Raw genomic sequence first — 27464 nt, 5'->3', positions numbered from 1 at the left:
AAATGAAAGACGGCACAGCTTTTACACGTTTTGAAAGTAAGCCAAAAAGGTGATTAGTCATTGTTCTGACCGAGGGTAAACCAAGGAATCTGAACTGGGCAATAAGCGACCAACAATAAATCACCAGCCCACACATTGAGGGCAAATACAGCTAATAGCACCAGAACACACAAATGCCAAAGCCACAATACACTGCATCCCCACAACCCTGATAACATCATCACAATTAAACAAACACAATTAATTAAATTAAACAATACACCACAGCAGAACAGAACACGATGCCGAAATTCACGCCAGCTCAGAATACACACACCACAGCACCCTGCACGAGAGACCGGACATTCCAGCCACGCCACCGAGTGGCTGGTGACTCAGATGGGGGCATGCAAAATACACGCGCTCAGGGGCTCATGACTAAAGAAGGAGAGGGGGAGGACCGGTAGAAGTTATTACAAATACTAGAGGCGGGGATAGGTGACAAATGTGCTGACATTGAGAGCGACTAGGAATTAGGAGCCATTGAAGGGGTAATCGAAAGAAAGCAATGAAAACAGAAAATCGGCATTTCGGATAAAACGGGGAGCCAATAAGGCAAATACAGCAAAAACAACTAAGTGACAATACAGATTCATTGATGAAACACTAATTTAATACCCCAATGAATCAAAACACTTCAATTCCAATTGCTTTCAATACCGCGAAAGGGAACCGAAAGCGAAATCAGATCCAAGCCTTTTCTCTTCAATTTGTGCTCCACAGTCCACACCTTCGCCTATGGCTCAATTGTTGTTCCCAAAACACGCACCGGTAACTACATGTTGCTAAAACTGGCGATACCGCCTCCCTCCCTTCCTTAGAAGGATGGGAGCGGCCGCCACCGCCCATCCCGCACATGACTCCCTCCCACCGCATATAGACACATGACATCACTGTGATATCACTCATGACATCATAGGTGACGTCACAAGCGCACATTCTCCTCACCAGTGCTGTGTAAGTGCATAGCAAGGACTCACGCTTCAACATTCAGTAGTCAGTACCATATAGACACAAGGACGGGGAAACAAACATATACGAGTAGACAGAAAACATGAGGACACATAAAGACAAGACCATGTAAGGCCCCACCCCATCCAGTGACATCCACTAAATACAGATCACATTTGACAGGCCGCCACCGCAGCCTTCAGACGGTGAGCGGGGTCGGCTGCCAACAACTACAGACGAGAGAGGGCGGGGTCATTCATAGCCCGCGCGGCACATACAGTGCAGCTGCACCGGATGCACCGGCCGAATTCCAGAGAATGAATGGATGGATGAAAGAATGGACCAGGAATGCAAGATAAGAGAAAGCGGTCTATGCAGCCCTATACATTTCAGGTTTTGACAGGAGGCGAGTAAGACATAAACCCTTCGTGAACAGAAATATTATCTTTATCGAAGCTCACCAAACATGAATAAAAAATGGCAAACAAGGTAAACCAGATGACGTGCTAATACAAAAGTTTAAATGGGTTATCAAAGCTGAGTGTGGGCGGATGTATGATAAACTGAAGGAAACTGATGCCGAGAAAATCCATCGGAATATGCTGTATACAGAGGTCTGTATGCAGAGGTCTGTATGCAGAGGTCTGTATGCAGAGGTCTGTATGCAGAGGTCTGTATGCAGAGGTCTGTATGTAGAGGTCTGTATGCAGAGGCATGTAGATGTACTTTATTGCAATAAGCTTCAAAGGAAATTCTACATGTGCCATGAACTACGGTGATTATATAGCGTCACCCAAACCACGGTTCACAGCAAAAGAATAAGACGCCAATGTTTTCTGTCAGCGTGAGCAGGAGAACATGCCGTCCACTTACTGGCCACCTCCCTGTCGATGTGGATGTCCTTGCCGATGTAGACGGTGGAAAAGCTGCCCTGGCCAATCTCTCGGCCGAACCTGTCGAACAAGGTTAGGGGAGTCAGTTGAGGTCAGGTCAGGGCAGGACAGGGCAGGAGAGGGTTGGGTAGATCATGGCAGGAGGGCAGTGCAGGGCAGGGCAAGGCAGGGCAGAGCAGAGAGCACGACAGCGGAGCACGGCAGGTCAGGTCAGGTCCAGTTATAGTCAGGTCAGGTCAGGTCAGGTCCAGTTATAGTCAGGTCAGGTCGTCAGAACAGAACGTCAGAACGTCAGGGCAGGACCGGGCGGGTTAGAAGAAGTAACGTTCGGCGGGCTCAGTTCAGCAAAGATAAGATCCCGACAAGCGAGGCAAGGTCAGGTGCGTCAGGTCACGCCCGATTAAGTCGAGTTTGGGGTCACTCGGGTCAGGTCTGTCAAGCCAGGATCCGTAAAGGTCTGGAAGATAAGATCGGTTTAGAACATTGCGGTTACCTTACATAACTGACTTGTATGACCTTTACTGGTCGGTTCCATTGGGGCTAATCATGGGAGTTCTCTTTTCTCCTTTACTGGCATTTGCCGGGGTCGCTTGCATCTGCCTTTTCAGTTTATCAAAGTTCAACTCCGCAGAGTGAAAGTTAGTCTATTTGATCAAAGTTCAACCTAGCTTAAAGTTGCTGAACGCTGGGCCATGAACACTAGCGAGAACGCATTGTGTAAGTAAAGTTCAGAGGAGTATGAGCGCCGGTGGGGTTGTTGGAGAGAAAAGCCGAACATCTCTTTGTTATGGCAGGAGTAATATCGCACACCAGATCACCCGTCAATCACTCAAAGTGAGGACAGGCAAATCTTGCACACCGGCCTGTAATCTCAACGATCGAATCCTTTATTCTATAGCTTCAGTCACACCCACCCATATGTATGTAGTCTCGCAGTCTCGCTCAAAAATAAACAAACACACCTACATGTAGATTACGTAGTCCTGTGGAATCACTCACACTGAGGCCGGGAATAGTCTCGCTCACACCCCTACCCGTAGTCTCGTAGTCTCACATCCACCCACCTGTAATCCTGCGCCGAGCGCCGGGTGGGTCTGCGCGGCGTGGTGCCTCCCGCCGGCGGTGTGCAGCTCTCCTGATCAGAGGCCGAGCCAGTCTTGGACGGAGCTGAACCGGCCGGCATCGGCGCGGGCGAGCTCGAGCCACCGCGGACCGGGGGCACCCGGCCCTCCGAGACGGGCACAGACATCTTCCGCACCACTGGGGGAGAGAGGGGGGACGGAGGGTTATATAGAGGTCACGGGTCACAGATAGAGGCCACCCGGCCCTCAGAGACGGGCACAGACATCTTCCGCACCATTGAGGGAGAGAAGGGAGAGACTGGTCAGAGAGATACAGGTTACAGACACAGGATATAGGTCACTCGGCTCTCCGAGACGGGCACAAACATCTTCCTCAGAGGGGTCAGAAAGAGGTCAGAGACACAGGTCACAGAGACAGGTCGCGCAACACAGGTCTGGCACAGGTACGTACGTCAACGACACAACAAACAAGTAAGTCAGCGATACGGGTGAGCAGGGACACGGCGGGTCCAAACAGAGATAAGCCATCGCATTGATCAGAATGGGAGAGATGAGACACTGAGACAGGCCCACAAGAACTTATCATAAAATGTACTGAGAAGCACCACCAATGAAAATCTACTAGCTAGAGCTAGTTAATTAAAGGTAGACTGCCACCTTTTTTCCACAAAACGGTTTTCACTAGAGCTGAGCCACCTATGTCCCAGACTGAAGTCGGTTTTCCGAAATTCGAACCCGTTTGCGAGAAATCGGAGACCAAAGTTCAGTTTGATGCCATTTTTTTAGTCCAAGAAAACCGACATCTCTACTGTTTATCGATAACTTTGAAACATGAATTTTCTTATCTTTTGGTAAATATATGTCAAAACTTTGATTGTTTCGAGATCAGAGAAGAATTTCGGAGTGTCAAAATAAAAGTTAAACTTATATATTCAGTAGTTCATTTTTTCCAAAAAAGTGTGGGAAATGGGGTTTAACATGGGCCAGACCCATTCCAAATGAGCCATGATTTTTTTAATGTTTTACGAACTTAAATGCAAAATAAATTAAACATGGCCAATTTCTCATGAAATCATATATTAGTAAATCATAAAATACCTTATTTTTTCAAATAAAATGTAATAATCTTATGACCTTGAAGTCTAGTGATGTGTAAACATTGTCGCTAGACATTAACCGATTGATAATTGTATGAAAATCGACAATTTTTTCGCGATTCACGTGATGATACTTTGTCAGGTGAATTCTAAAATTTTGTTTTGTCCAGGGAATAAATCATAGGCCGATCTGAGAAAACTTTTTGAAGGTGGCAGTCTTCCTTTAAGTAGCTAGGGCTTGTGTCGTCAGCTACATTTGTTGTTACATTTTACCCCGACGATCGGTGCCCGCCCAGTAGCTGCACATAACACAGTCAGCCAATGAGCGGCCGGCACACAGCGCTGGCAGCCGCGCCAGCCAATAGGAGGGCAGCAGCGCTCGCGAGTCAGCCGTTTCTCGACCACACAGCACGGAAGGCAACATAAAAAATACCAGCAGGCGGCACTAGGCAGCATGCAAAATCTCCGACTACGTAAATGTTGTTTTGTTTTCAAGGAGCTTGTGGATTGGGATGTACCGATTATTATTTCTTAATGCTCCCAACATTTGTGTTGGTTTCCCTTTTCATCCCGCCACGGAGGTAGGGGAAGGTGGGGTAAGACGGCCCAGCGGGGCAAGACGGACCACCAGCCCTCCCGGCTGAACCGCTGCTGGTATCTACTGCTTTATGCACTCACTATGTTTGTTTTCCTTCGTAACAATGGCCACCTTGAGCTCATGCTACTAGGATGCATAGCTTTTGAGTTATTGAGAAAAATGTTGTTTTTCGTCAAACCGATCTAATATAAGAGGTCTACGGGTGATTCAATTACGGCGCCTTTCTTGCATGATTAGTTTCTATTTTGCACTTAACTGTGAAGAACAAAGTTATAAACTTAGTTATTGTCACACTTTAGGAAAGGCAAGGTTTTGCAATGTTGGGCTATTTGACATATACGTCATGATAATGACAGAATTTAGATTTGGGGCAAGACGGACCACTGTGGTCCATCTTACCCTGTGGTGGTCCATTGTACCCTGCATATGGAAAGTTCTTTTCCAAAACATTGACACAAGCTTAAGTAAGCTAATTTTTCAGGAAGGAGTCTTTGTTGCATGTGAGCCATGCATGCAAGTGCTCAGTTAGCATGCATTCATGCCAAACGACAATCAACACACATGTTCCCAGCTTTTAGCTGCACTTCCATCACACATGAGTAAAGAATAAAGGCTCATTTTGTTATTTTACCATTCTGGTTACTTTTTCTTACAAGAGTAGGGGAGAGCGGGGCCAGTTGAAACACGGGGTCAGATGAAACATGGCTTTATTTTCAACAGTATGCAACATATGGCGTTGCCGACACCACTGCGCATCCGCGCTCGACCACTTCCTTTGTCAACGGCGTTTGGGCGGCAAACGGACGGTAATTTTGATTTGACACTTGTTTTTGTGTTTTTGAGGGGCGTTTGGGAGAAATCGTTTTTATGAATATTTTGTGATATCTCATATACCTTTGTTTGCTGAAAGAAGAACTCCTGGCTCCGGAATAACACTTTATTTGGCCCTTCATTCAGCATGATGCCGTCCCTCCAGCTCGTTTGACAGGTGCTTTACGGCGCGTGCGAGATGGCGGGAGCGGATGGGGTCAATTGAAACGCTTCTCTGAGGGTCAGTTGAAACAGGGCCACAGGCCGTTTCAATGGACCCCGGTGACCTTTGCAATGGTTATTGTTCAGGGGCTGTAAACATTAAAGGAAATAGTCCACCTTTGAAATGAGCTTTTAAACTGAAATAGTAGTTTAATAGAGCTCAATTTTTGACCCCTTTTTCTCCAGCCTTTTGCTTGAAAGCACACTATAGCATGAGATATTTCTCATTTTCCTCATCCGCCCATTTTACCATAGTCTATGTACTTTATGTCACCTATTATAAGGAACTTTGCACTTTTAGCTTTCCAACGACCTATTGAATGTAGCATTTGGAAAAGTAAACCGGACAAAATATCTCCTTAAGAAAGTGGCCTTAAAGAGGAAAACATCCCATTGTTAAGGATAGGTGCAATTGACCCCATGGGCTGGTTCAATTGACCCTCGCATCGGGGTCATTTGAAACGGGTGTAGAGCTGTTTTATAAGCGTGCGTTTGGCAGCAAAATATGTTTGAAACATAATTTTACATATCTTAAAATAAAGCCAAAAGAGCATATTTTTTCATGGCATTGTGCATTTTTCGATATGACAACTAGGTCTCGCTGTGCATGTCAATATATAAAAAGTGGTTCAACTGGCCCCGCTCTCCCCTACAGAGCAGAAGTGTAACACACATGAACGGATAGCAGGCACTGCTGGGTGGTCCGTCTTACCCCACGCTTTTTCTAGTCTGAGTTTTTGATATGTCCCTCTTTAAGAGCATCCACCACCTAGATGTCTTTAATTTGAAATTTAGTCTTTACACCTATCAACAGAGGAAGGATTGAGCATTCCGAAGACTATAAATAATATGAATTACGAGAGCAGTGTAGCAACATATGCGGCCTCAAACCTTAGCTGGTCCGTCTTACCCCACCTTCCCCTATCGAGTGGATCCATAATTCCATACGTCATTACCCATTTCCTCCGTATGCCGTCCATTCATCGTTTCTGTCGAATCAATCACGGATTCTGAGTAATGGCACGGCTTCTCCGAGGAATAAGGAACGGCACCGCCACCGCTGTCGTCAACACTCCATTAAACTCGGACAAATGGCAGGCTTAGAGGCAAACAACGCGGTGAATAAAGTGAGGGTAGGTATATGGGGGTTTCAGGACCTGTGATTCGGCGATGGTGGGATATTGTATCGCCACAATATTGTGTTATGCAATATCAGAGGTAATGTGCTACGAGGGTGAGGCCCGAAAAAAGGCAGGAAAATTACAATCCCGTCATGTGGCGCATTGCAGAATCAGGGTAACTTCGTTTCAACTTTCTACATGAATCGTTAAGGGTTTTCTAATGAGTTCATGCTAATGTGCTTTCTGCCTTTTAAACAAACACATTCCGATGAATGAGAAAAATAAGCGCAAAAGTGGGCTGAACATTTTCAGAACTATTCATTGCCCGCAATTTTTGAATGAATACAGATGCCGGCTGGCTGCAGCTCCACCCCGCCACGTAGGCCACACGCTTTTTCAGCATTTGACAAGATCAGTATTCACGTCGACCATTTTCGTAAGAATTTTCTTAAGTTTGACCTACTTTTTAAGCATTTTTTTTTTTTCACGTGAACTCCGTCGATAAAAACTTCAGAAGTGTCGACGTGAATACCAAATTATACTTACGAAAGAAAATCGACTTACGAAGTTGAAGTGAATACGGCCGCCGGATCAGGTCTGTCGCCTCTCGATCCTGGCGTCAACTGCCATACACCATCACCTCGTCACCAGAGCATCCCCACGTCACAGTCCACCCCCACCCCTACCCTACCACCGTCAGCAGGCCACAAGGGGTCACCGCTGCCAGGGGCAGCGGGTCACACGAGTCACCGCCTCGGGGGGGGGGGGGGCAGCAGGTCACAAGGGGTCACCAGCCTCGGGGGACAGCAGGTCACACGGGTCACCGCCTCCAGGGGCAGCGGGTCAGACGGGTCACACGGGGTCACCTTGGGGGTCACCAGCCTCCAGGGGCAGCGGGTCACACGGATCACCAACCTCCACGGGCAGCAGGTCACACGGGTCACCAGCCTCCAGGGGCAGCGGGTCACACGGGATCACCAGCCTCCACGGGCAGCAGGTCACACGGGTCACCAACCTCCGGGGGCAGCAGGTCAAGGCCGCATCGACCGCCCCCGTCGTCCCGGTACGGGCTCCCGAGGTCCCACCACTAACCGGCAGGCACAGCACGGCGATCAATGCTAGTCGGCCAGACAGGACGGCAACGGGGAGAGTTTTCAGACGACGGCGCCGGGGCCGCAGCCGCTGACGCTTCAAGTATTGTTTCAGCCGGTGGTCCAGCTGCTGCTACCGCTTCATTGGATACTGTTTCTGCTGCTGCTACTGTGCCATCGCTTCAGCATCTGCTTCTTTAGCAGTCGCTATCGCTTCAGTTGCTACCTGCTACCGTCACTGCTTCAGTTTGCTTGTTGTTTTGAGTGTTGTAATCTACCGTCGCGTCAACTCGACGTCATTGTGCGCCCATCCACTTCTGTTGGTGTTTCTTCCGTCATTCCGAGTTGACTTCATCTATTGGTGAGGTCAAGTGGCTGGCGTGAGTCGGCATCGCTTACGCCGCTATTGCCGTCGCAAGACACAAGCCCCAGCGGAATACATAGCAGAGCTGCTGAAGCTCCACTGACCCGCATCGTCACAGTTTCAGGAAACAGCCTCAACCTCAGAAACTGCGGGCCGAGGCAGTCTAATTTTGCCGCCTCTCCGAACCCAGCTAACCAGATCCGGGCGGAGGGCCTTTGCTCCAATATCATCTCAGATTCTCAGTAGTCTTCAACTCCACCAAAGAGGCTATCAGGCTATCAAAAGCTAGCTATCCAGATCTGGGCGGCAGGGCCTTTGCTTCGATCTCACCTCAAGGCTCTCAATAGATCCCAACTCCACCAAAGCCCGTTCATTCCACCACGTTTTTGTCACCTAACATCTCTCCTCTCATTTGACAATCCGTATCTACCGACGCCCCAATACCATTCCCATCTCAAGCCCATTACGCCCGCTGCTTGAAAGCCGGAGCCCGGCCGTCGCAGGATCCGGCCGGCCCAGACATTGATTTTGTCGGCAGCCTTGAACGCAGCAGCGGCCCGGAGCTCGGTTGTCAAGGTCGTTCCCGGATCAGGGCAACACCCTCGTGCGAGTGTGCGTAGGTTGGTTAGCACCGTCCAGCGGCGGTCCTGACCCACGCAGACATCTTAGCGCAGGTGCATGACCTCTGTGCACGTGTACGAAAACGTGACTTCCAGGGCGTAACGGCAGATGAGATGAAAATTCACTGTGTGAGGTTACACATGAGACAATGCCGTCCTCCTGACTCCTCGCTAAGTTGACGTCTTACACTTACGTCTGGGCGAAAAGTCTTCTGCTTGCTCAAGTACATGCATGCAATACGCCGTGCAATATCTAAAATGTTTGTTCCATCCTTGGCAGCCCTACCAAAATCTCACGCATACTGTAACGAGAGTTCCATCATGGAAAACACGACAAAAACCGCGCACATTGGCCGAACGAGTATAGATACTGAAGAGGCATTAGTATCGGGCAGCTCAAAGCGCATCGCTCGCCTCACGACCAAGCCGATTACGAGGGTGTTCGCAAACGAGTGTCCTCTCGACTCTACAGCCAGAAAAAGAGATGAAAAACGGAGCCAAGGCAACAAATCGCAAAAGTTTGCCAGTTCATTTATTCATGTTTCAGCGAGCGCTAATGGCGATCGCCCAAGAACACTCGCTTCATGACGCGAAATGACCCCACCACCCGATGCCAGTGTCCCAAAATAATATTTTTGCTTGGGTGTCAGAGGGGAAAATTGCTGACCAAAAAAAGGATGAGAGTGAAAAATTGTCGGTCAGGTAAGGCCCAAAAAGAATGGGAAATGATCAATAACATTAATCCATCTACAATTTGTGACAGATTAAAAACAACCACTCACGCAGTTGCTCCTTCTCGGTGAAATTGGGAGTGAAAATTGGGCTTGAAAACTGGAGGTGAGAGTGGAAAATGATTTTCATTTGGATGTCGTATCCCACCCACATCTACAAATTTTGGGACACTGCCCGATGCTCCCCTTCACCTGATGACCTCCTCAGGATACCCTCCCCTCCCCTCCCTCGAGTATCATACACCACGGCGCGGCCCTCAGATCCGGCATAATTACACCTGCTGGACGCTGCCGGGCCTCATCAGAGACCGGCTAGTATTTCCAATTACCTGCCTCCTGCGGTGGCTGTACCGGCGGAGACAATACGCGTCCCGGGGCGGCGCTCCCGGTTCGGTAATCTGGAGACCGGAGCTAGTAGCGGTCAATAACGGCGGCGACGTAGAAAGGTCGGGAAACGCTACCGCGCAGTGGCAGCGGCCCTCAGCAGAGTTTCCCATTCGTGAAGCACATTGCACGGTAGTCGTTACCGTTCCATCCTTTGAATTCAGTAAGGAAATTTAAACATTTCAAATTCATGAGATTGGAATACTCTCCAAGCGAGGCTTTTTGCCAGTCTCGATTTCTACAGAACTTACAGAACTCAAATGTTTGACTTGAGAGCCAACAATCACACACCAAGCCAAAGATGCCTAGTCTCCACTCGATTGTCTAGAATTTAGAGCCCCGACGCATGGCCTTCCCGCCCACCTGGCCGCCGACATTGACGAAGTGCGCCGTCGGTTTCGACAGGTGCGGCAATCGGTACCGACGCGGCCCCCGTAACACCGCTGTAAGCCCCGCCGCGGGTCAAACTGCGCTATAAAGCGGCCTACACAGCACCCACGGGCGGCTTGTAGCGGCGGAATCCCGCACACCACACGGGGCTACTGTGGCTGGTCTAATGGACCACGGGGGCGGGCAACACCTTCAAAGGAGGATTGCAGGCGAGTGGCCGGTGGTAAGCGGGACTTCTGACGACGATATATGAAAACTGAGCATGTTGCTAAATGAGAAGCTTTGAGGTGATTTAGAAATATTAACTGCCCAAGCAATATGAAAGCTTATACGAATGCACCTGCCATCACTAGCTCAAACAAACTGACTTGGTTGATGTAGGATCAAGCGCAATGGGTATAAATGAACATGAACACACCAGGGAAACCCCATCAATCCTGATCCTGCTGATACCTACCCACAAATCTCATTAGCGAAAAAGCCTAAACGAGTTTAAATTTACGCCCAGAATCGCTTATGAGTCATACCAATCGCCTCATTGCACTTCGTGCGCAGTGTTGAGCGATTCCTCCCATACTCCCCGCCCCTTCCGGCGGCCCAGACTCCCAGAGGCCCGCGGCGCCGACACTTCCGGCCAGCTTCCGGTTGCAGTTCCCCACTTCCGGTCTGTCTGAGTCGGCCGCGGTCCCCGCTGCGCACAAACTTGCACTGTTGCAAGTCTGTTGGCATGTTCTTTTGCAAGTAACGGTCTTTTTCTGGAATGGAACACTGTAAGAAAACGGTGATATGATACTGAGCTGGGCATTAAAAAATAAATAAGAAGCTGTGGCATATCCCGAGTAACGTGGCTCTGTCTTCAAATCCGACAATTTTTTTTCGTTTTTTTTCTAAGCCGTCGCTCATGATCAGACGACCCAGGGCCCAATTCCAGGAGTGTTCACCATTCCAGGCCCAGGAGTGTCCACCATTGAGACACGCGACAACAGAACCTTACGTTAACATAAAACATTTCCCAAGGGCCAAGACAAAAATATGATGCAAGCCGCGACACTCCCTGCTAAGAAAACGGAAAGCAAGCAATAAAAAAACGAGGTGAATACAATGTTTGACAAATAAATTCACTGTCGTCCTTATTCTGCTTCGAGCTGTCTTCTGAGAAAAAGAACCAGGCCCTCTGAGCAATTGCAGCAACTCTGTAGTACGCTTACCATTATCATCGATTTCGAAAAATTGTGAGTCGCAGTGGTTCCTTTATCATTCGCAAACGCAAAGCCGCGTGGCGGCCTCCGCTGGCTCAGCGTGAGCCTCAGACGAGGCGACGCGTAGCCGTACGGTTTCGGTGGATTCCCACACGTGGTCTCAGACAAGCGCATTCCTATTGCCCAGACGGAAGTGGCCACACCCACCACTTCGGCAAAACGTTATCAATGGCGCCATTGAGTCCTGCGCTATCGTAGACGAGTATGTTTACTGTGTCATGTGAAAAAACCTGTCGAGACTCGAGAGGTCCTTTCGCAAACCTTGGTGGTGGAACGAACAATAAAAAACGACGCGTCACAACGACGATGTATGAGGAATGACGTGATGTTGGACACAGACTCATATTTGATAAGCAGAAACGCAGGTAAATACGGAGACCTCCCGTAACTTTTCCAAGAGCGACTTCAGATAGCTTCTCAGCCACAATCCCTGCGTTCCTCCATCGTAGACAAAGATTGTCAGCCACAAGCGCAGCCGGTGCCCGCACAAAGGCGCGTGCGGGGCGAGCAAGTGCGCAGTTGTCGGCAGTAAACCTTGAGCGGGAGTGTGGGGGAGCGGGGACGCGAGTTCACGAGGGTCACGGAGCACCGTGAGGCACATGGTGGTCCCGCACACGGGCACGGAGCGACGGCCGGGCCTGTCACGGAACTCAGGGGGAAGACCCGCTGAGTGCATGTGGGCGCAGGTCAGCATGTTTATTGGATGGAGACTGCTGACTAAAATGAGCCATGATAAGTGAGCGTAGTCGAATGACGAGACGCATCTACCAAGTCAAAGTATGTCAGCCTGCAACAACTAGATTATTCAAAATAAATAACTTTTAAGATAAGAAACAGAAAGAAGGTTTATCTTTCCGAAATCCAAAAATTGCGAAGAGCAAACTACAACTGCTCAATATTGAAATAACTTCCTAGCAATTTTCACTTCCAGCCAAATACCGCATATACGCATATAAAATTCTCTTTCGATCACTGCGCAAGGGGAACTAAACAATACAAAGAAGACGGGATAGAACGAGACATGTCTATGACTTCATATCTTAGAATAACAGTTCCAAGAGCCGCTGCACAACGCCATTTGCTGCTGCACAACGCCATCCTGTCCAATATGTCCATTCTCGGAGACAAAGTCGTCAATCGCAGATCCCCTGCAGCGCATGCCGCCGACTGTACGACTTCCTGACGCCGGCCCCCGATACGCGGCCTCCCCCTAACGGAAGCCGCGCGCCATGTCAACATGTCAGACTCGTGAGCATCGGACGTCTGGCGTCTGAGCGAGACACGCTTTCTATTTAAAATACCAAATGTGGTGGACACAACCAATTTGGAAAGACAAACCAATTATGTGTGTGGTGGTTTAGGGTTTTGACATTCGAGACCATGAACAAACGAGCGATCGTTTTCTTTGTGACATGATACCTACATAAAACTTACCGATTCAAGGCTTTGCTTGGCTCTTGCTGATGAGATTGGTCATAAGAAAAACAACTTTGGTCGGAGGGTATACCACAAACGGCCAGGAAACCCATGCATGCCATGCTTCGAAGTTCCAACAATCCTCTCATACGGAAGAAAGTGACGACGTTCCGTTACTCGAAAACTCCCCAACATCACTCCTTCTTACAATATCTGACGAATCACAGCGCTCGCACGGTGCCACCAGTCGTTGAATGAACACCGTTCATCGAACACCAACACCCAACCCGTTCTCTCTGTGACGTCAAAACGTCCTTGGGAAGTCGCGCAGCCAGCGTGGACCATCCCGCTTATACAGCGTCCTTTGCATACCGGTCCGACAGCCGCCGAACTATGACGTCACACACCGGATTCCATAAACGAGTGTATGACGTCACTCGGCAGGCGTCATTAACCAATCGCGTGCGCGGTGGGCGGCCCGTCGGTCTGAGTGACGTCAGAACCAGGGCGGTGCATGACCCAGGCGCGTGTGGCTGACAGTGACGTCACACATAGCGGACGGGGAGCCCGGAATTTGAAGGTGTGCCGCACCTCATTCAGGAATGTCGGCAGCTGCAACGGAACGCCCCGCCGGCCATCCCGACACGCGGAGGCCAAGAAACATACTCTATTCAGAAGCTCTGGACAGCACGCGCGACGTGCACCAAGACGGACTAATCGCCGACATTACCTGGGCGTGGCTAGTGAGCTTACAACCAAACTACAAAACGTGCCATTCATTATGTGGAGATTAAACAGCGTAGTATAACACATCAGAAAAAGCAGTGGGAGAGACCGACACGGCAGGCAGTAGGCACATTGCAGCAACCATCGCCAGCAGAGCACAGTGATCAGTTGAGCGACAAATACCGCTAGCAGCAAAGGGGCCAGCTGGGAAATCAGCAAGTCACGAAACACGCGGCTGAGACGGAGAGAGGGCTCAGAATTCCTGGGAAATCAGCCTCCGTGTTCAATAAGACCGTTCAGGCGAGATGCAGATTTGAATGGAGAAGATTTAGAAGAGGAAAACAGTTTGCAAGGTCGCAGAAGGAAGTTTGATAGATGAAAGTGAATGGGTGAGAGGGAAGATCAGAGAAACAGTTATAGCCAGGTATAAAAAATAAGGATGTTTCGCGCAGATGGTGAAGCAAGAAATGATCCGGCTTCAACGGAGTCCAAAGCTAAAAAAAAATTGGTGCAAATGGTACAAGCTTGTTACAAAATAATTCTCGCTGTGAAACCATGAGGACTCCGAGAATTAATCGCATTCACCCCTCGACCCCTCCCCATCACCACAGCCAGGTGCACCCCCCCCCCCGCGACCCCTGGCGTCTCCACCTGCCGTAGATGCAGGCGTGCGGCCGTTCCCCTGGAGCACAGGGGAACGCCCGGTCGGCCGTCGGGTACGGCAGGTCGTTCCATGACGTGACAGAGTTCCACCGGCAGGTGAACGAACCCGGCGCCCGGTGTGAGGCTCCGTCAGCGCGCGGCGCACTGCGGAAACGGACAGCGACCTGCCGGCCGGCGCGAGGCCTCCTGAGACGGAGCTGCGGCACCGCGAGTCCGGCCGTCCAGACATTCATCGATATGCTGGCAGATTGGATGAATTGAATTGAGGGTGTAACAAATTGAATCTTAAGTGTAATGAATTGCATTTAGGTTGGATGAATCAAATTGAAGGTGCAAAGTAGTTTCTGATGCAATCAATTATAAACGTGATATCCGTTGCAGTATTCACCAAGCCAGTCCATAAAAACAGCTCTCTTCAGCTCTTTTCAATGTCAATCAATGCAAGAAAATCTAGATAAAAATTATTAGGTACCAGATTTATCCAATGCACGATCCGAACCGTATCCATCACACGATCGGGACCGTATCCAGTGCACGATCAGGATATCCCGGATAGCGGACACCCACAACTGTCACCAACACATCACAGATAGGGTGTGTTTGTATTCCGTCACCCGGCTCGAACTCGAGTCTCTGGGTGTGAGAGCCGACACCTCCCATTAGAGTCTGAGCACCCTTTGACCCGCCCGGTGTGGGGTGTGGCCGGAGGGATTTCTCACGGGAATCTCACACGACTGGGGTGTTCGCGCCTCGAGGTATGCGCACATAAGCTCGCACGGGGTTTCCAATGGCTAAATAAGAACGTCTTTGGCGACATCACGGATACGAAACAACCACCGAACATTCACCGTCCTTGACGCAATGGAACTACCCAGCTCGGTAGGGAAGCATTAATGACGTGCCACCAATCACATCATTCCAGAGAACACACTCCTGGATACTCCCGGCGTCACTGCGAGTCCTCTAACGTCAGCAAGCATCTGTTCAAACGATTTGGTGGGAGTGGCAGCTGGTTATCAAATAGCACGTCACATTCATGTCCAGATTGTCCACCTTTCCAAACAGTTAGCACAAGTGACAGACCACTCGCCACCTGCCCCGATCTGTAATCTTTGAACGATTTCTGACCTATCCTGTCTCATGATCTTTCAGAGGGTACTCTCACGCGCAATATCCAGTGTCATTTCGTTCAGCAGTCCGATCTTTCACGTCACAGATCAATGTAGGACGGTTAAATGTCACGGGTATTTCCACCGTCCCTAGAGCTTATCCTGAGTCAAATGTGACAGCCATATGTCGCAAATGTTCCCATTTCATCGAGCTATGTTTGAATGCCAAAAGTTGAGGATGTCACTAAGATCGCCCGTCACGAAACCGACCACGAAGGCCGTCACGCAATAATGAAATTCATCACGATATCACAAAGACCGTCACGAAGAGGGTGTCTAGAAAAAAAAAGCAACGCCGGGGACTGCAAAGGTTTGCAAATCATCAAGATAAGTTCATCTTAAACAGTGAAGCCGGGTGGAATATCGGTAGGTAACTGATTCGCCCCGTGATTACCAAAATGCAAAAACACCCCCTCAATACGAGGTAAAAGGTTTTCCTGGTGACTCCGTCACTTCAGTGATGGTATTTTGGGACAGATATTAAAACTAAAAATGACAGCGCAGAATATGTAGCACACGTCGGCCGCTATTACTAAACCACGCCACAACTGTCTCTGGGAACTACACCATTACATAACTATGTTCTTAATTATGAATGACATTCCTGCCAATACATGGAAAGTTAGTGCGGCGCCCTGTCGTAACAAAATATACCGCGATGTAGGCCCGGCAAACAACGGGGCCAAACGCTTCAGAGCATATCTTGCCATACGGCACAGGGTTCATGCATCTGTCAATTGCAGCCTCAACTCGACGGACCTTCAAGCTTCGTGTCCTCCACGAGAACAGAACAGTTCTATCCTGTCACGCTCGTGGAGCACGCAAAGGTCATCACGCTACAAACGTGTTCGGCAGAGCTCTCGCTAAGTGGCTAAGTGGCTATCACGGAACGCCCTGGCGACAACCCAGACCTCCAGCGCCCGCTCTCCCGGACCTGAGGGCGTTCATCGCTCTTAGACACATTAGCCACCACCTTTTCAGGAGGAAAATCGGGGCTTACCGTGCGCCAGACCGACTGCAATGGGGTAGGCCATCAGATACGCCGCGCTATTCACCGCTGTCATTACGGTCGGTTCTGTCAGAATTCTCAGGATACCGCCGGATCGTGCAGTTGCCAGAACTGCCCAGACCTTGGGGTAGTTCGTTTCCCAGCTCGGGGTCGCTGGCCGATCGAGTCGCAGCAGACGATCGGACAAGGTCAGACCGGGAGAACTGTCTCTGCGTGCAGTCTTTGTCTCCGTTGTCCCTTCGAGTATCAACCATTGTCATGAATCACGCACCCATTAAATGTTGATTACAGCAATGTCAAAATATGTTAGAGGTTCAACTATGTCAGGAGTCAAGACTGAGGACTCCTGCAGTCCCGTTGTCGAATAAGGCGCCTTCGGCTATCAAACGGGCTGGCTAGTGTCCAAACAATGAGAACTGCAATCGAGTGATGATCCATAGGTACTCATCCCGGCTTTTGTCCTGCACCTTCTTGAAATTTCGACAAAGAGCATTCAACTGTGCGTAGCGGTTGCCAACTTAAACGGTCAATTCTAAACATTTTAAGCAAAAACAAGTCCCAAAACACACGAAGTTGCTTCTATTCTAGTATGACGTTACACTTAACAAGAGCCTCTGAATGAAGTAGCTAATGCTCCAGCTCGAGCCCCCTCATCAATACACTCCCTAACACCCCTTATCACCAGTTCCAACTGGTCCATCCCTGCTCGGCAGAATCATCTTCATTATGCGCCCAGTTCGAGCCCCCTCCCCAGTACATTCCCTCCAATCCTAGCCCGTTATCACCAGTTCCAACTGATCTATCCCAGCTGGGCAGACATCGGCTTCATCGCACGACGCGGCGACTTGTATGTAGTTGTAGGTACTCAGGTTCATTTGAGGCCCATGCGGGGTCAACGCGGGGCTATCCGGCGTCCTCGCCAGGCCCACCAAGGCACCATCCGAGCTCCCACGAGCCGCCCCGATCCCGCGGCGCCAGACGACTCGGGCGGGGTCAACCTCAAACAGCACCGCCCCCAGACAGTGTCACTAAGAAAACAGTGAAACGAGCGGGCGGTGCCGGCGTCGAGCAGAAGTTCAGGCCCACTGGTAATGACCCGCTCCGCAGCAAAGAAGGTGACCTTAAGGTCAGGGGCGACAGAAAGAGCGCGACAGGGGTCAGGGGTGGTAGCAGGAGGGGACTTCAGGGACCAGTGGAGTACCGGGAGGAACCTCAGGGGCTAGTGGGGCGGAGGGAGGACCCTCAGGGGCCAGTGGGGCGGCGGGAGGTCCCCCGGGGCCAGTGGGGTGCCGGGAGGACCCCCAGGGGCCAGTGGGGGAGGGAGTGGGAGGACCCTCACGGGGTCGCGCTAAACATCGACATTGACACTGACATTGGCAGCCACTTGCGTTGTAGTATTGCAAGGTCAGCTGTATGAAAATATTTAGTCCCAACGTAAACTAGGCGCGGCTGCACTAACCTATAGCCATCGTACGGCGCCCATGCGATACTCAATTGGGGCCAATCCACAATCCACATCTTACAACTCACATAATTTTCGCCTTCTCGCTCCCTAACTTTAAACAAAAGCCAGTCTATATCACGGAGGGTGTCTCTCTACCAGCTTCAGGATATGGTGACCCGCCCAGTGCCTCACGCTTCTGACACTCGAGCAGAGCCCATTCCTGCCAGGAAGTCGTACCAACCCAGACGGCCCGACCCACCAGCCACCCCTGGCCACAGCCCGGTTCACGGCCCCCGTTATTGGTGCGTTGCACGTGAACAAACTCGTGCAGGGCAGAGGTCCGGTGCAGGCTGGACGGGGGCCGAGCGGGGGCAAATCCTAGGACGAGGGTACCACATACTGTGGCTGGGCTGCACAGGATAAAAGCAGTGGCTGCCTCAGTCGCTGCACTAACAAAGAGCGACTTCTTCCGAGGGTTGAATAGATACCACGAATATTGCTGTGACTGGGATAACACGCGACACATTTTCATAAGTCTGGAGCAAGACGCAATGAGTTGCACTCAGCCGTTTTGTCAATTCCGACCAATCATTTCTCGAGGGGCTTCCTCCAGAAGACAACTACTGCTACTGTCTCCAAGACAGCCACTCCTATGACTGATGCCAAATGACTGGGGGGGGGGGGGGCCTTACGTGACCGGAACCCGTGCCGGTAGCTACCGCACCGACACGGCGCGCGAACCAAAGGCCTCGGGCCACGGGAACCAAGTCATAAAGACTACCGTCTGGCCTTGACTCTATGACCTCGGTTGTGACTTCAGAAACACGGTCTGTCTGTGTTCAGTCTGTCTGTCTAAAACACCGGCAATACAGTTCCGTGACTACCATCAGCAAACGGTATACTCAAGTATTTGCGCCAGTGAATCTCTTATGTATGTACTAAGTGTCAACCCCTATAACTCTTCGGCGCGTGCAATACCCATGTAGGGTTTATTTTGCGTCCCCGACGGGGCATCTGGGACGCAGAAGGGTCATTTTATGCCCATGACTCTGCTAAAATACAGTCACACTGCCATGGCTCATACTGAACGCACCCTTCTCCAACTCTCTCACACGCTGACACCCTCCCCCCCCCCACACACACACATACACACGCACACAGACGCACACATCCCCCTGATTCCCCTGACCCGATACATACGCGACTGAGCGGCGCGACATGCCGCCTTGGTGCGAGTTTGAGAGTCCGACTCCGACTCTGAGGCGCATCTCCGACGGGAGCTGCTAGACCATCGACGCATAAACTCCATCGCGGTGAGACCCGCTCAGCTCAGGTCAGTTCAGGTCAGGTCAGTTCAGGTCAGGTCAGACCTGCACAGAACGTGCACTGGGAACACACTCCTTAGCCGATGCTGAAGGTTCCTCTGGGGTTCTTATGAGGTTCCTGGCTCGCAGTCAACACTGGGAGGTCCGGTTTAGAACCCCCGGTCACGGGCGGTGCCGGGTTATGGAACCTCGGTTACCAGACCCGAACGGAGCCCGTATCGTTCGGTTTCACGAGTCCACCACTACAGCTCCTTCTGCCGCGCACAGCCGACGAGAGCACCAAACAACGATGGGAGTGGTTCTGCAACACACCTCTGTGCCAGAGATCACTGAACCGTGCCGCCCCCGTGACCTGGCCTGACTAGTTTATCGTGACCCAGGTCAGTTCCTTCAGAGATTCGCCACCGTATACCCAGCGTTTCTTATAGGTATCTTGTACCCAGCCACACCTCACTGAGTTCAGCTCAATCCGACGCAGCTACACACCGTTCGTCGACGTTCGTCTTGGCAGCGTCACAGCAGCTCGCAACCGACCTTGACCTCGGCCGGCGCGGTCCGTGCCAGCCACGCGACCGGCGTGCAGCGGCCAGCGGCAACGTGCCCTCCCTCCGCCCGGCCAGCCCGACACTGTCCGGCGGCGAGCCCGACCGTGCAGAGCAGCGCCATTACGCAGCTGCGCATCGACACGTCATACCCGCCAGTGACGTCATCCGGCAACTGCCGGTGGTGACGTCACACCCGCGCCGGAAGCACCGCGGTCGATGGGGAATGCCGGACCGGAAACGGGGAGGGGGACCCCCTGAGGGCAGTGGGTCACGCGCAGTGGGCCATTGATCGAGCGCGTGACACGCACGTCAGATTGACACGCACCGTCTACGCACAAGAGCGTGGTGGGCGGGCGAAAAGCGACGCGGCGCGCACAAGACGCGGAATCTGTCAAACAGCTGTTTGCGAGGAATTGGTGGGAATAGGTATATCGGTTCGGATCTGATGGTGCCAGCTGCAAACAGTAAAATTAGATCCCTCAAAAAATTGTGTATTTAGGTATTTTTGGTGCAGGGATCACCGGCCAGTGAGCATCGAATAGTCCATGAACTCACGAGCGGTCATGGTGCAAATGTCAGATGTAGTGACAATATAAAGTCCCGGGTAAGCCTGAAAAATACCGACGGTTGGGGCGCCTCATTGACGGCTTATTTATCGTGCTTAGAAATATCGTCAGGCTCTGACAAATAAGAAATAGGCGTCAAAGGCGCGCACTGTCGTCGATCCACACCCTGGCGCCCGCGACTCGCCGCCATTCCACCAGCTGACGACCAGACTGCCACAAATGAATCTCCCACATTCCACACTGACATCATCATTTAGCGTGAATGGAGCTAAACCAACAAACCATCGGCAGATCCGCGTACCGTCCACCCCAGCGTCGGCGCAAGGGGAGACGTGGCGCACGAGCTACGAGAAACGGCGCACGAACCACGAGATACGGTGCACGAGCCATGGCACACGGCGCACGTGCCACGAGACATGGCACTCGGGCTTCGAGACATGGCGCACGAGCCACGAGAAATGGCATACGAATTAGGAATGGGAGACACAGCTTGAGCCATGAGACACGACGCGCGAGCCGCGAGACACGGCTCTCAGGCTACGGTATATGTCTCTGGCCATCGCCTGTTCACCGGCTTCGGGCGGTCAGCAGTCAGTGTCAGGCCCATGTCACTCCACTTTTGATGACATCATAAGGGGGCCTCAGGACAATAATGGCGCGGTGCGCCACAATCGCTTCAAAGCTACTTGTCAACAGTTGCCATTTTTGAAAATATTATTTTGAAATAAAGTTACAAGTAATAAAAATATTGTAATAAAGTTGTTGATTAAATCGATACCATATCTAAAAACTTAATAAAAAATGATTTATTCATAGTAAAAATATAAGCTCGATGCGTTTTTACGTTGCTTTCCTGCAACTGCAGAGGATTTTTAAATCGTCTATATCTTCAAAACCGGCCATTTCTTAGCATATTGCTGCTCTTTTTTATCGCTAGAAAATTAGTTGCACTTTCCAATGACATCAACGGTTGAGCCATATGTGTAGAGTGTCACCAATAATCTTCAAATGAAGTTAGTCATTTTTACGTTGTAAAGGAATGGAGCACCCCATGCGAGCATCAGGGGTGACGTCACTCAGGATCTGTCTCTGATTGGTCGGCGGGGGAGTGACTGTACCTTCTATAGATGGCCTTGGTCAGTGTTGCTGTCTGCTCGAGCCCTGCTGCCTGACCTCAGACGACTCATGTCTGGTGTTTTCCCTCACAGAGCTCTGGTGTTTTCGTCAAAGATCACAACAACACGTCGCTCCGGACCAGTGTGTGTGCGCTTCGCCAGACGAGCAGTCCTTCCTGTCAACACCAGGACTCACTCACAGGTTCGGCAAGGGTGCTCTTCCCCTCTATCTGCGACTGGCACGCACTGGGGCGATACAGGGCAGGGTGCAGCAAACGCTCGCAAACACGTCTGTGTTGAGCGAGTGAGCCCCATGCAAACAGGTCCGCCTCGCCACGCGTCCCAGACTCCTGTCCCTTCGATGGAAGACAGGAGGAAGTGCAGTCTGTCTCGATGGGTAGTTAGATGAGCGACAACAACGCCCAGAGTCGCAGACTTGGCTGGATCATGGTCCCATGGGATATTCGATTTAAAACTGAAGGGGATATCGTCCATTTTTTCAACGTCCCGAAAGGTGAACCCCGAAACTGTTGATTCGCGTTTCCATTCCATCATGATCCAAGACACCACTGTCCCTCAAACATATCAAAGCACTTACCGTTTCGGCCGTTGTATTGGTCGGATTTAATATGAATGATGAACAAAATTCAAACCATTCACCTCTCTAAAACCCTTTCCTGATCTTTTCACAACCACTGGTAGATTACGAGTCACAGAAACACATCCTGATGACACATGCAAACCCCTAAAATACGTCCGAATAACGACAGAGCGGCCACGCTAGAGCGGACACGCCAGAGCGCAGTTAGCACTATCTCGGTGTAGCGTGTACGGTTTCTGTTCGCTGCGGAACAGCTTCAGCGATAACGGTATCGTTAGCGGCAGGACATGCGCATTTCTCCGTGCGCTGCTAAACGTCGCTGCAGACGACGCATTTGGTAGCAATAAGCGTGTTATGCCGCTACGTCACATTAAAAAAAAAATATCTCTTTATTGAGGACTGTAGTGATTATCTAACCTGCAAACATCTCCCTATACACTTCGTCAATCTTACCTAACCAGACTACCCAACCAAACATGACCTTACCTGACCTTAGCTACCCTAACCAGACATTATCTAACCAGACTTTTCTAGCCACACTTTTTCTAGCCAGACCTTAACTAACAACACCGTTTCCAGCTAGGTCAGGGCCAGGGGAGAAAAGATCCAGTGCATTAATTCACGCTTCGTAAAAACGGCAAATCGGTCGGGCAAGCGCTTGTCAGTTGAAAAGGTGCACATTTCGTTTGTGGAAATCGGTTTCCGGCCACATTCGGCGTAGGCAACACGTCAATCTCGAACTGTGCACGTCAATAGACGCAAAGGACGTCAGTGCAGCAATGATGACGTCACCAATGACAGCAGTGCAGCAGTCACGTAACCAGATCCGGACAAGTTAACAAGTTACTCGTCACAAGTTAACAGTGATCAAAGGACAGGGTATGAAGTCACGACACGATACTATCACCGGTAAATCAAATATAGGAACCATTAGAACCATTACCCACATAACCCCACATGTCCCCACATGTCGGTAACCCCACATGTCGGTTTTCGGGAACCGGGACGACTCCCAGAGACATCTATCGTGCGCTGGACACACCAGTGATTGCTGAGTTCCAGGCGGCTTCAGTGAAGGTGGCAGCAGGCGTCACAGTCGGGACACCGACGAGCCGAAGAGAAGATCGGACAAAGTTCAGACTTCTCGATATGCGTTCGTTAATTCCTGCGTGTGCATTTCAATTCACCGTGAGTGGATCCCACGTCGGATCCCACCGGCACCGTCTATCTGAATTGAGGGAGATCCGGACATGAAGGGGAGTCTTTGAAGAAAAAAAAAAGATTTAATTCCCTAAGTGGGTCTAAAAAACCGAACACGATATTTGAATTCCAAGCCCCTGTGATCGAGCTGCAGAAAAGTTCCCCGTAAACAGCGCATGCCTGTGATAACGTGGTGTAACACCAGTAGCGTCGGAACATTCTCAATTAAGGGGGGGGGGGCACTGTCGACTTTTGGTCCCATTCTTTCCATGCAACGCCCATAGGGCTAATGTTAAAATGCCAAAATCAAAGGGGGCACGGTGCCCCGGTGCCTTCCCCATTCCGCCGCCTATGTGTAACACATGTAGGATCAATGAACGCATGAGCCATGACGTCACCGAAGGTCCCAGCCCGCTTCCCGACTAAACAAACAAAACAAAAAAAAAACTTAGAAAGACCTGCCGAGTCGAAAGACATGCAGAATGACCTCCGACAAACTTTGTGACCTGAGTGGCTATGACCTGACCTTGAAATGAAGGCAACACTGTAAGGCGACCTGACCCAAACAAAAGAAAATCATTCGACGCGCCCGAATATGAGGGTGCCAAAATCGCGGCTTTGCCGCCATTTGTGAAGATTTTATTCGTCAAAATCAAACCCCTAAATTGTGACACCTGAACTAATCTCAGGGCTCAAAAGTCACCGGTTGACCCTGAGACCTTAAAATTGGATACCAGTCGGGTGTCCCGCGAGGGAGCACGCGCTTGTTTTCTTCTTTTTTTGAAAGCTCTAGCTCAATCGGGAGTGAAACAGCTAGAGGGGCGTCTTATCCACCCCATCTTTACAGTGTCGCGAACAGTTTGTTTATGTTCAATTATGCAGACAACAAATCCTGAATTTTATGAGACGGACACAACATATTCGGGTGGACGCATTTCGTCGAGAGACTTCTTCAACACCCCTTCAGATATGGAAGCAATACAAGCACACACAATAAATTTTGTGCTTGTATTGCTTCCATTTCTGAAGGGGTGTTGAAGAAGTCTCTCGACGAAACGCGTCCACCCGAATGTGTTGTGTCCGTCTCATAATATTTACTTGTATTTTACTACTCAAGCCTTGAATTTTTGGGTGAAGAGTGTGAGAGCTAGGGTTATTCCATGTAATTAAATCTGCTTATTGGGTAGGTAATAGGTATAAATTATCTATGCTCCAACACTCGCACCCAGAATCAACTCTCAAAAAAAGGAAAGGTCCAGGGACTTACCTCAATGAGGGCGAATTTTCGGCCGTTTTCAGTTCCCCAGGTTCAGACGTTCAGCAATCAGTCTCTCCTGGAAAGACAACAAAAAAAGTACATTTATCATATAGTACCTAAATGAAATAGAGTAAAGACATAGGTAGGCTGCTGGTATAAAAAAGCTAAGCAGGCGTCATAAAACGTAAGTTAAATAACAAATATCGCTGCCGGCAATGACAGGTTTTTATTAGAACATACTATAGTACATACAAACTAAAGTGAGAAACTAATTCATCGGTCCAAAAAGAATCCGCCTGAACAAAAGAAACAAACGACTGAGCCATGACCTTGTCACTTCTGGTTAAACGATGAACTTCATTTGAAACAAGTTTAACTGACATTATAAAAACAGATCCGGCATCACGGTTCCACCAGCTCATGCGAAAGCTCATTATTGCAAGGAAAGATGAGATATTTTGTTTATAGTTTTCAATAAAACATCCGAATAAAAAAAACTCGATAGACTTTGCACTGGCATTAAACACCTTTATATCACGTTTTCTGGTGTTCGAGACCATTGGGGTTCAGCCAAAATCGCTTGTTCAAATGGGTCAAAGCCACCCGAAGTCAGTTAAATACCGGATTTGAACTGGCTACCACAATCAAAGTCCACCACAGAAGCCCGTACAACGGACAACTGCTTACTAAAAGCAATTCCCTGGCACAGCCTACAAAAACGATCCCTGAAAGACCGCAGTAATGGTAAATGATTCTGGCAGAATCCTGTAAAAACGACGCTGCATTCATCATTAGGTTCCAGCCATTGGCGAGTTGTCAGCTACTTTTAAGACCTGCAGTCTGGCTACCCAGGTAACCACCCAAAACAAAGGGTAAGACAATCCTTATTATAGCTGGACCGGAAAGTCGACAGGTTCCAAATCTGCCCAAGCGGTAGGAAATAAAAAATCGCCCCAAGTGAAACATCGTCAGCTCGGTACCTACGGAAAGGAAGGAAATAAGGAAGCTCACAAGCCTAACGACACAGCCGACAGTTTTGAGCAGGCACTGGACTTATCATCCGTTCAACACCGTCTGCAACGCTCAATATACACAGTGGGAATTATACTCAACTGCACATCGTAAAAGGGCATCAGCGGATAATGGCTGAAAAGTCGTCACCGAAAAACTTTGAAGAAGGATCAACCAACGGAAGGCAGCCGTTCATCCAAAGACTGCCTTGCACGAAACAGCTTTCCCACATTTCTAACAGAGCCACTGCACGGTAAGAAATGTTTCAAAGAAGTGACAAATGGTGAGGTGGGGGTCTTCGCACCGGTCCCATCCCCTCTCACGGGATGGTTAGGAGAAAATCGACAATTGAGCTTTACTTAGTGCCATGTGGATGGTCAATTCCCTACTGTTCAATGAGCCACTGCTCAGCAGTAAAAATTGAAGTTACCAATGGCTGGCTCGATTTTGCTGAAATGGAAATAAAAGATAAATATTTAATTTATATATTTCAATTATCACCCAAGAAGGTTATTCTTAATTGAGCCACATACTTTGAAGAGTCTCTCAGCCTTATCAGTTGGTCGTCTAAGGTTCCATGCACCTATCCATCATATAGTAGCGAAGAGCCTATCGTGCATAATAGTGCACCTATCAATGCCGGATAAAGAAAACAAAACATTCTTCTTTTCTCAAGTGGAAGGATCAAACTGCTCCTGATGGAACTCCCAAGTTTCTTTGCCCTGCTGGAGGAGGAGGAAGGGGCACTGCCATTACCAGTCCAGTTAGATATGAGGTAGCCTTGGTCAGGATCAGCTAGGGAAAGGTAATCGTTTGTACTGTTTTTATTTCCGAGAGGGTGCCGAAAAAGTAATTTAGACGAAACGCGTCCGCCCAATGTGCTGTGTAACCCGTCTCAATTTTTTTACATATTTTTGTTGCCCGACCCGGGCGTTTGTCGTTAGTAGCACACATTCATACTGGGTTAGTACACTATATACACGGCAGTGGTGCGAAGCGTTTTCGGCACCCACTACGCGGGACAGCCTTGACCGCACGCTTCCTGTCACGCACCCCAGGTGGCACCGCACTGGTGCGCACGCTGGGGCTATCCCGATTTCTCGGGCCCGGCAGGTCAGAGGGCTGCTCCGGGACATGAATCGAAGCCGTGCCCACGGGACATGTCACCGGACCGAAGGATCTGTTTGAAGGCGGATCAGGCCCGTGTACCTGCGGCCGGGGGCGCTGGCTGGCACAGCGGTAATCCCAACGACCGAGCGAGCACTCCCCAGTTACTGCCATCTCCTGGGTAGGAGCCGGCCGAGGAAAACGCCCCCAAAAAACATGTATAATTTTAACAAAGTACATGTTGCCTGTCCCATAGCTCAGTTGCTAGCGTGTTGGATTCCTGGTTGTTAGAACCCTAATTGAGTCACTCTGGCGCTCAATATCTGAGATTCCTGATGGGGATGGTCCGTGGTAAATGGAAACTGCAGCCTACCACTTTGCGATTGGTGAAACTGGCCATGAAATTATTCAGTAAAAATGTGAACTCTTGTACCACAAGAGATGGTATAACTTGAAGTGTATCCCCCTGGCTTGTGAAGGGCCATCTACTGTGCCATGCTTTACAGCATGGGCTTGACTCTGACTCACTCTGACGATGCATCAAGTGCATCATCTGCTCCAGTGCTTCATAATACCTGTAAGGCTACTTCTGCCTGGGATGGTCTGCGGCTGGTGAAAACACCCGTCCAGTATCCCAGACAGCCAGCTGAAGTGGCA

General features: G+C 50.0%; 1 protein-coding gene across 1 annotated transcript in view; it reads right to left on the bottom strand.

Annotated features, from left to right (window-relative positions):
• Positions 1–27464, bottom strand: part of LOC122368989 (3-phosphoinositide-dependent protein kinase 1-like) — a 45400-nt gene that overhangs the window by 16908 nt on the left and 1028 nt on the right. Inside the window, exons 2-4 of the mRNA XM_043343340.1 lie at positions 24699–24765; positions 2948–3143; positions 1864–1943 (exon numbers count right to left, since the gene is read on the bottom strand). Coding sequence (XP_043199275.1) covers positions 1864–1943; positions 2948–3132 — 265 coding nt within the window. The 5' untranslated portion in view covers positions 3133–3143; positions 24699–24765. The remainder of the gene's footprint in view (positions 1–1863; positions 1944–2947; positions 3144–24698; positions 24766–27464) is intronic.

The sequence above is a fragment of the Amphibalanus amphitrite genome, unplaced genomic scaffold (genome assembly GCF_019059575.1).
Source record: "Amphibalanus amphitrite isolate SeventyFive unplaced genomic scaffold, NRLGWU_Aamphi_draft 000996F_arrow, whole genome shotgun sequence".
NCBI lineage: Eukaryota > Metazoa > Arthropoda > Thecostraca > Balanomorpha > Balanidae > Amphibalanus > Amphibalanus amphitrite.
This window is presented reverse-complemented; position numbering and strand designations above follow the sequence as displayed.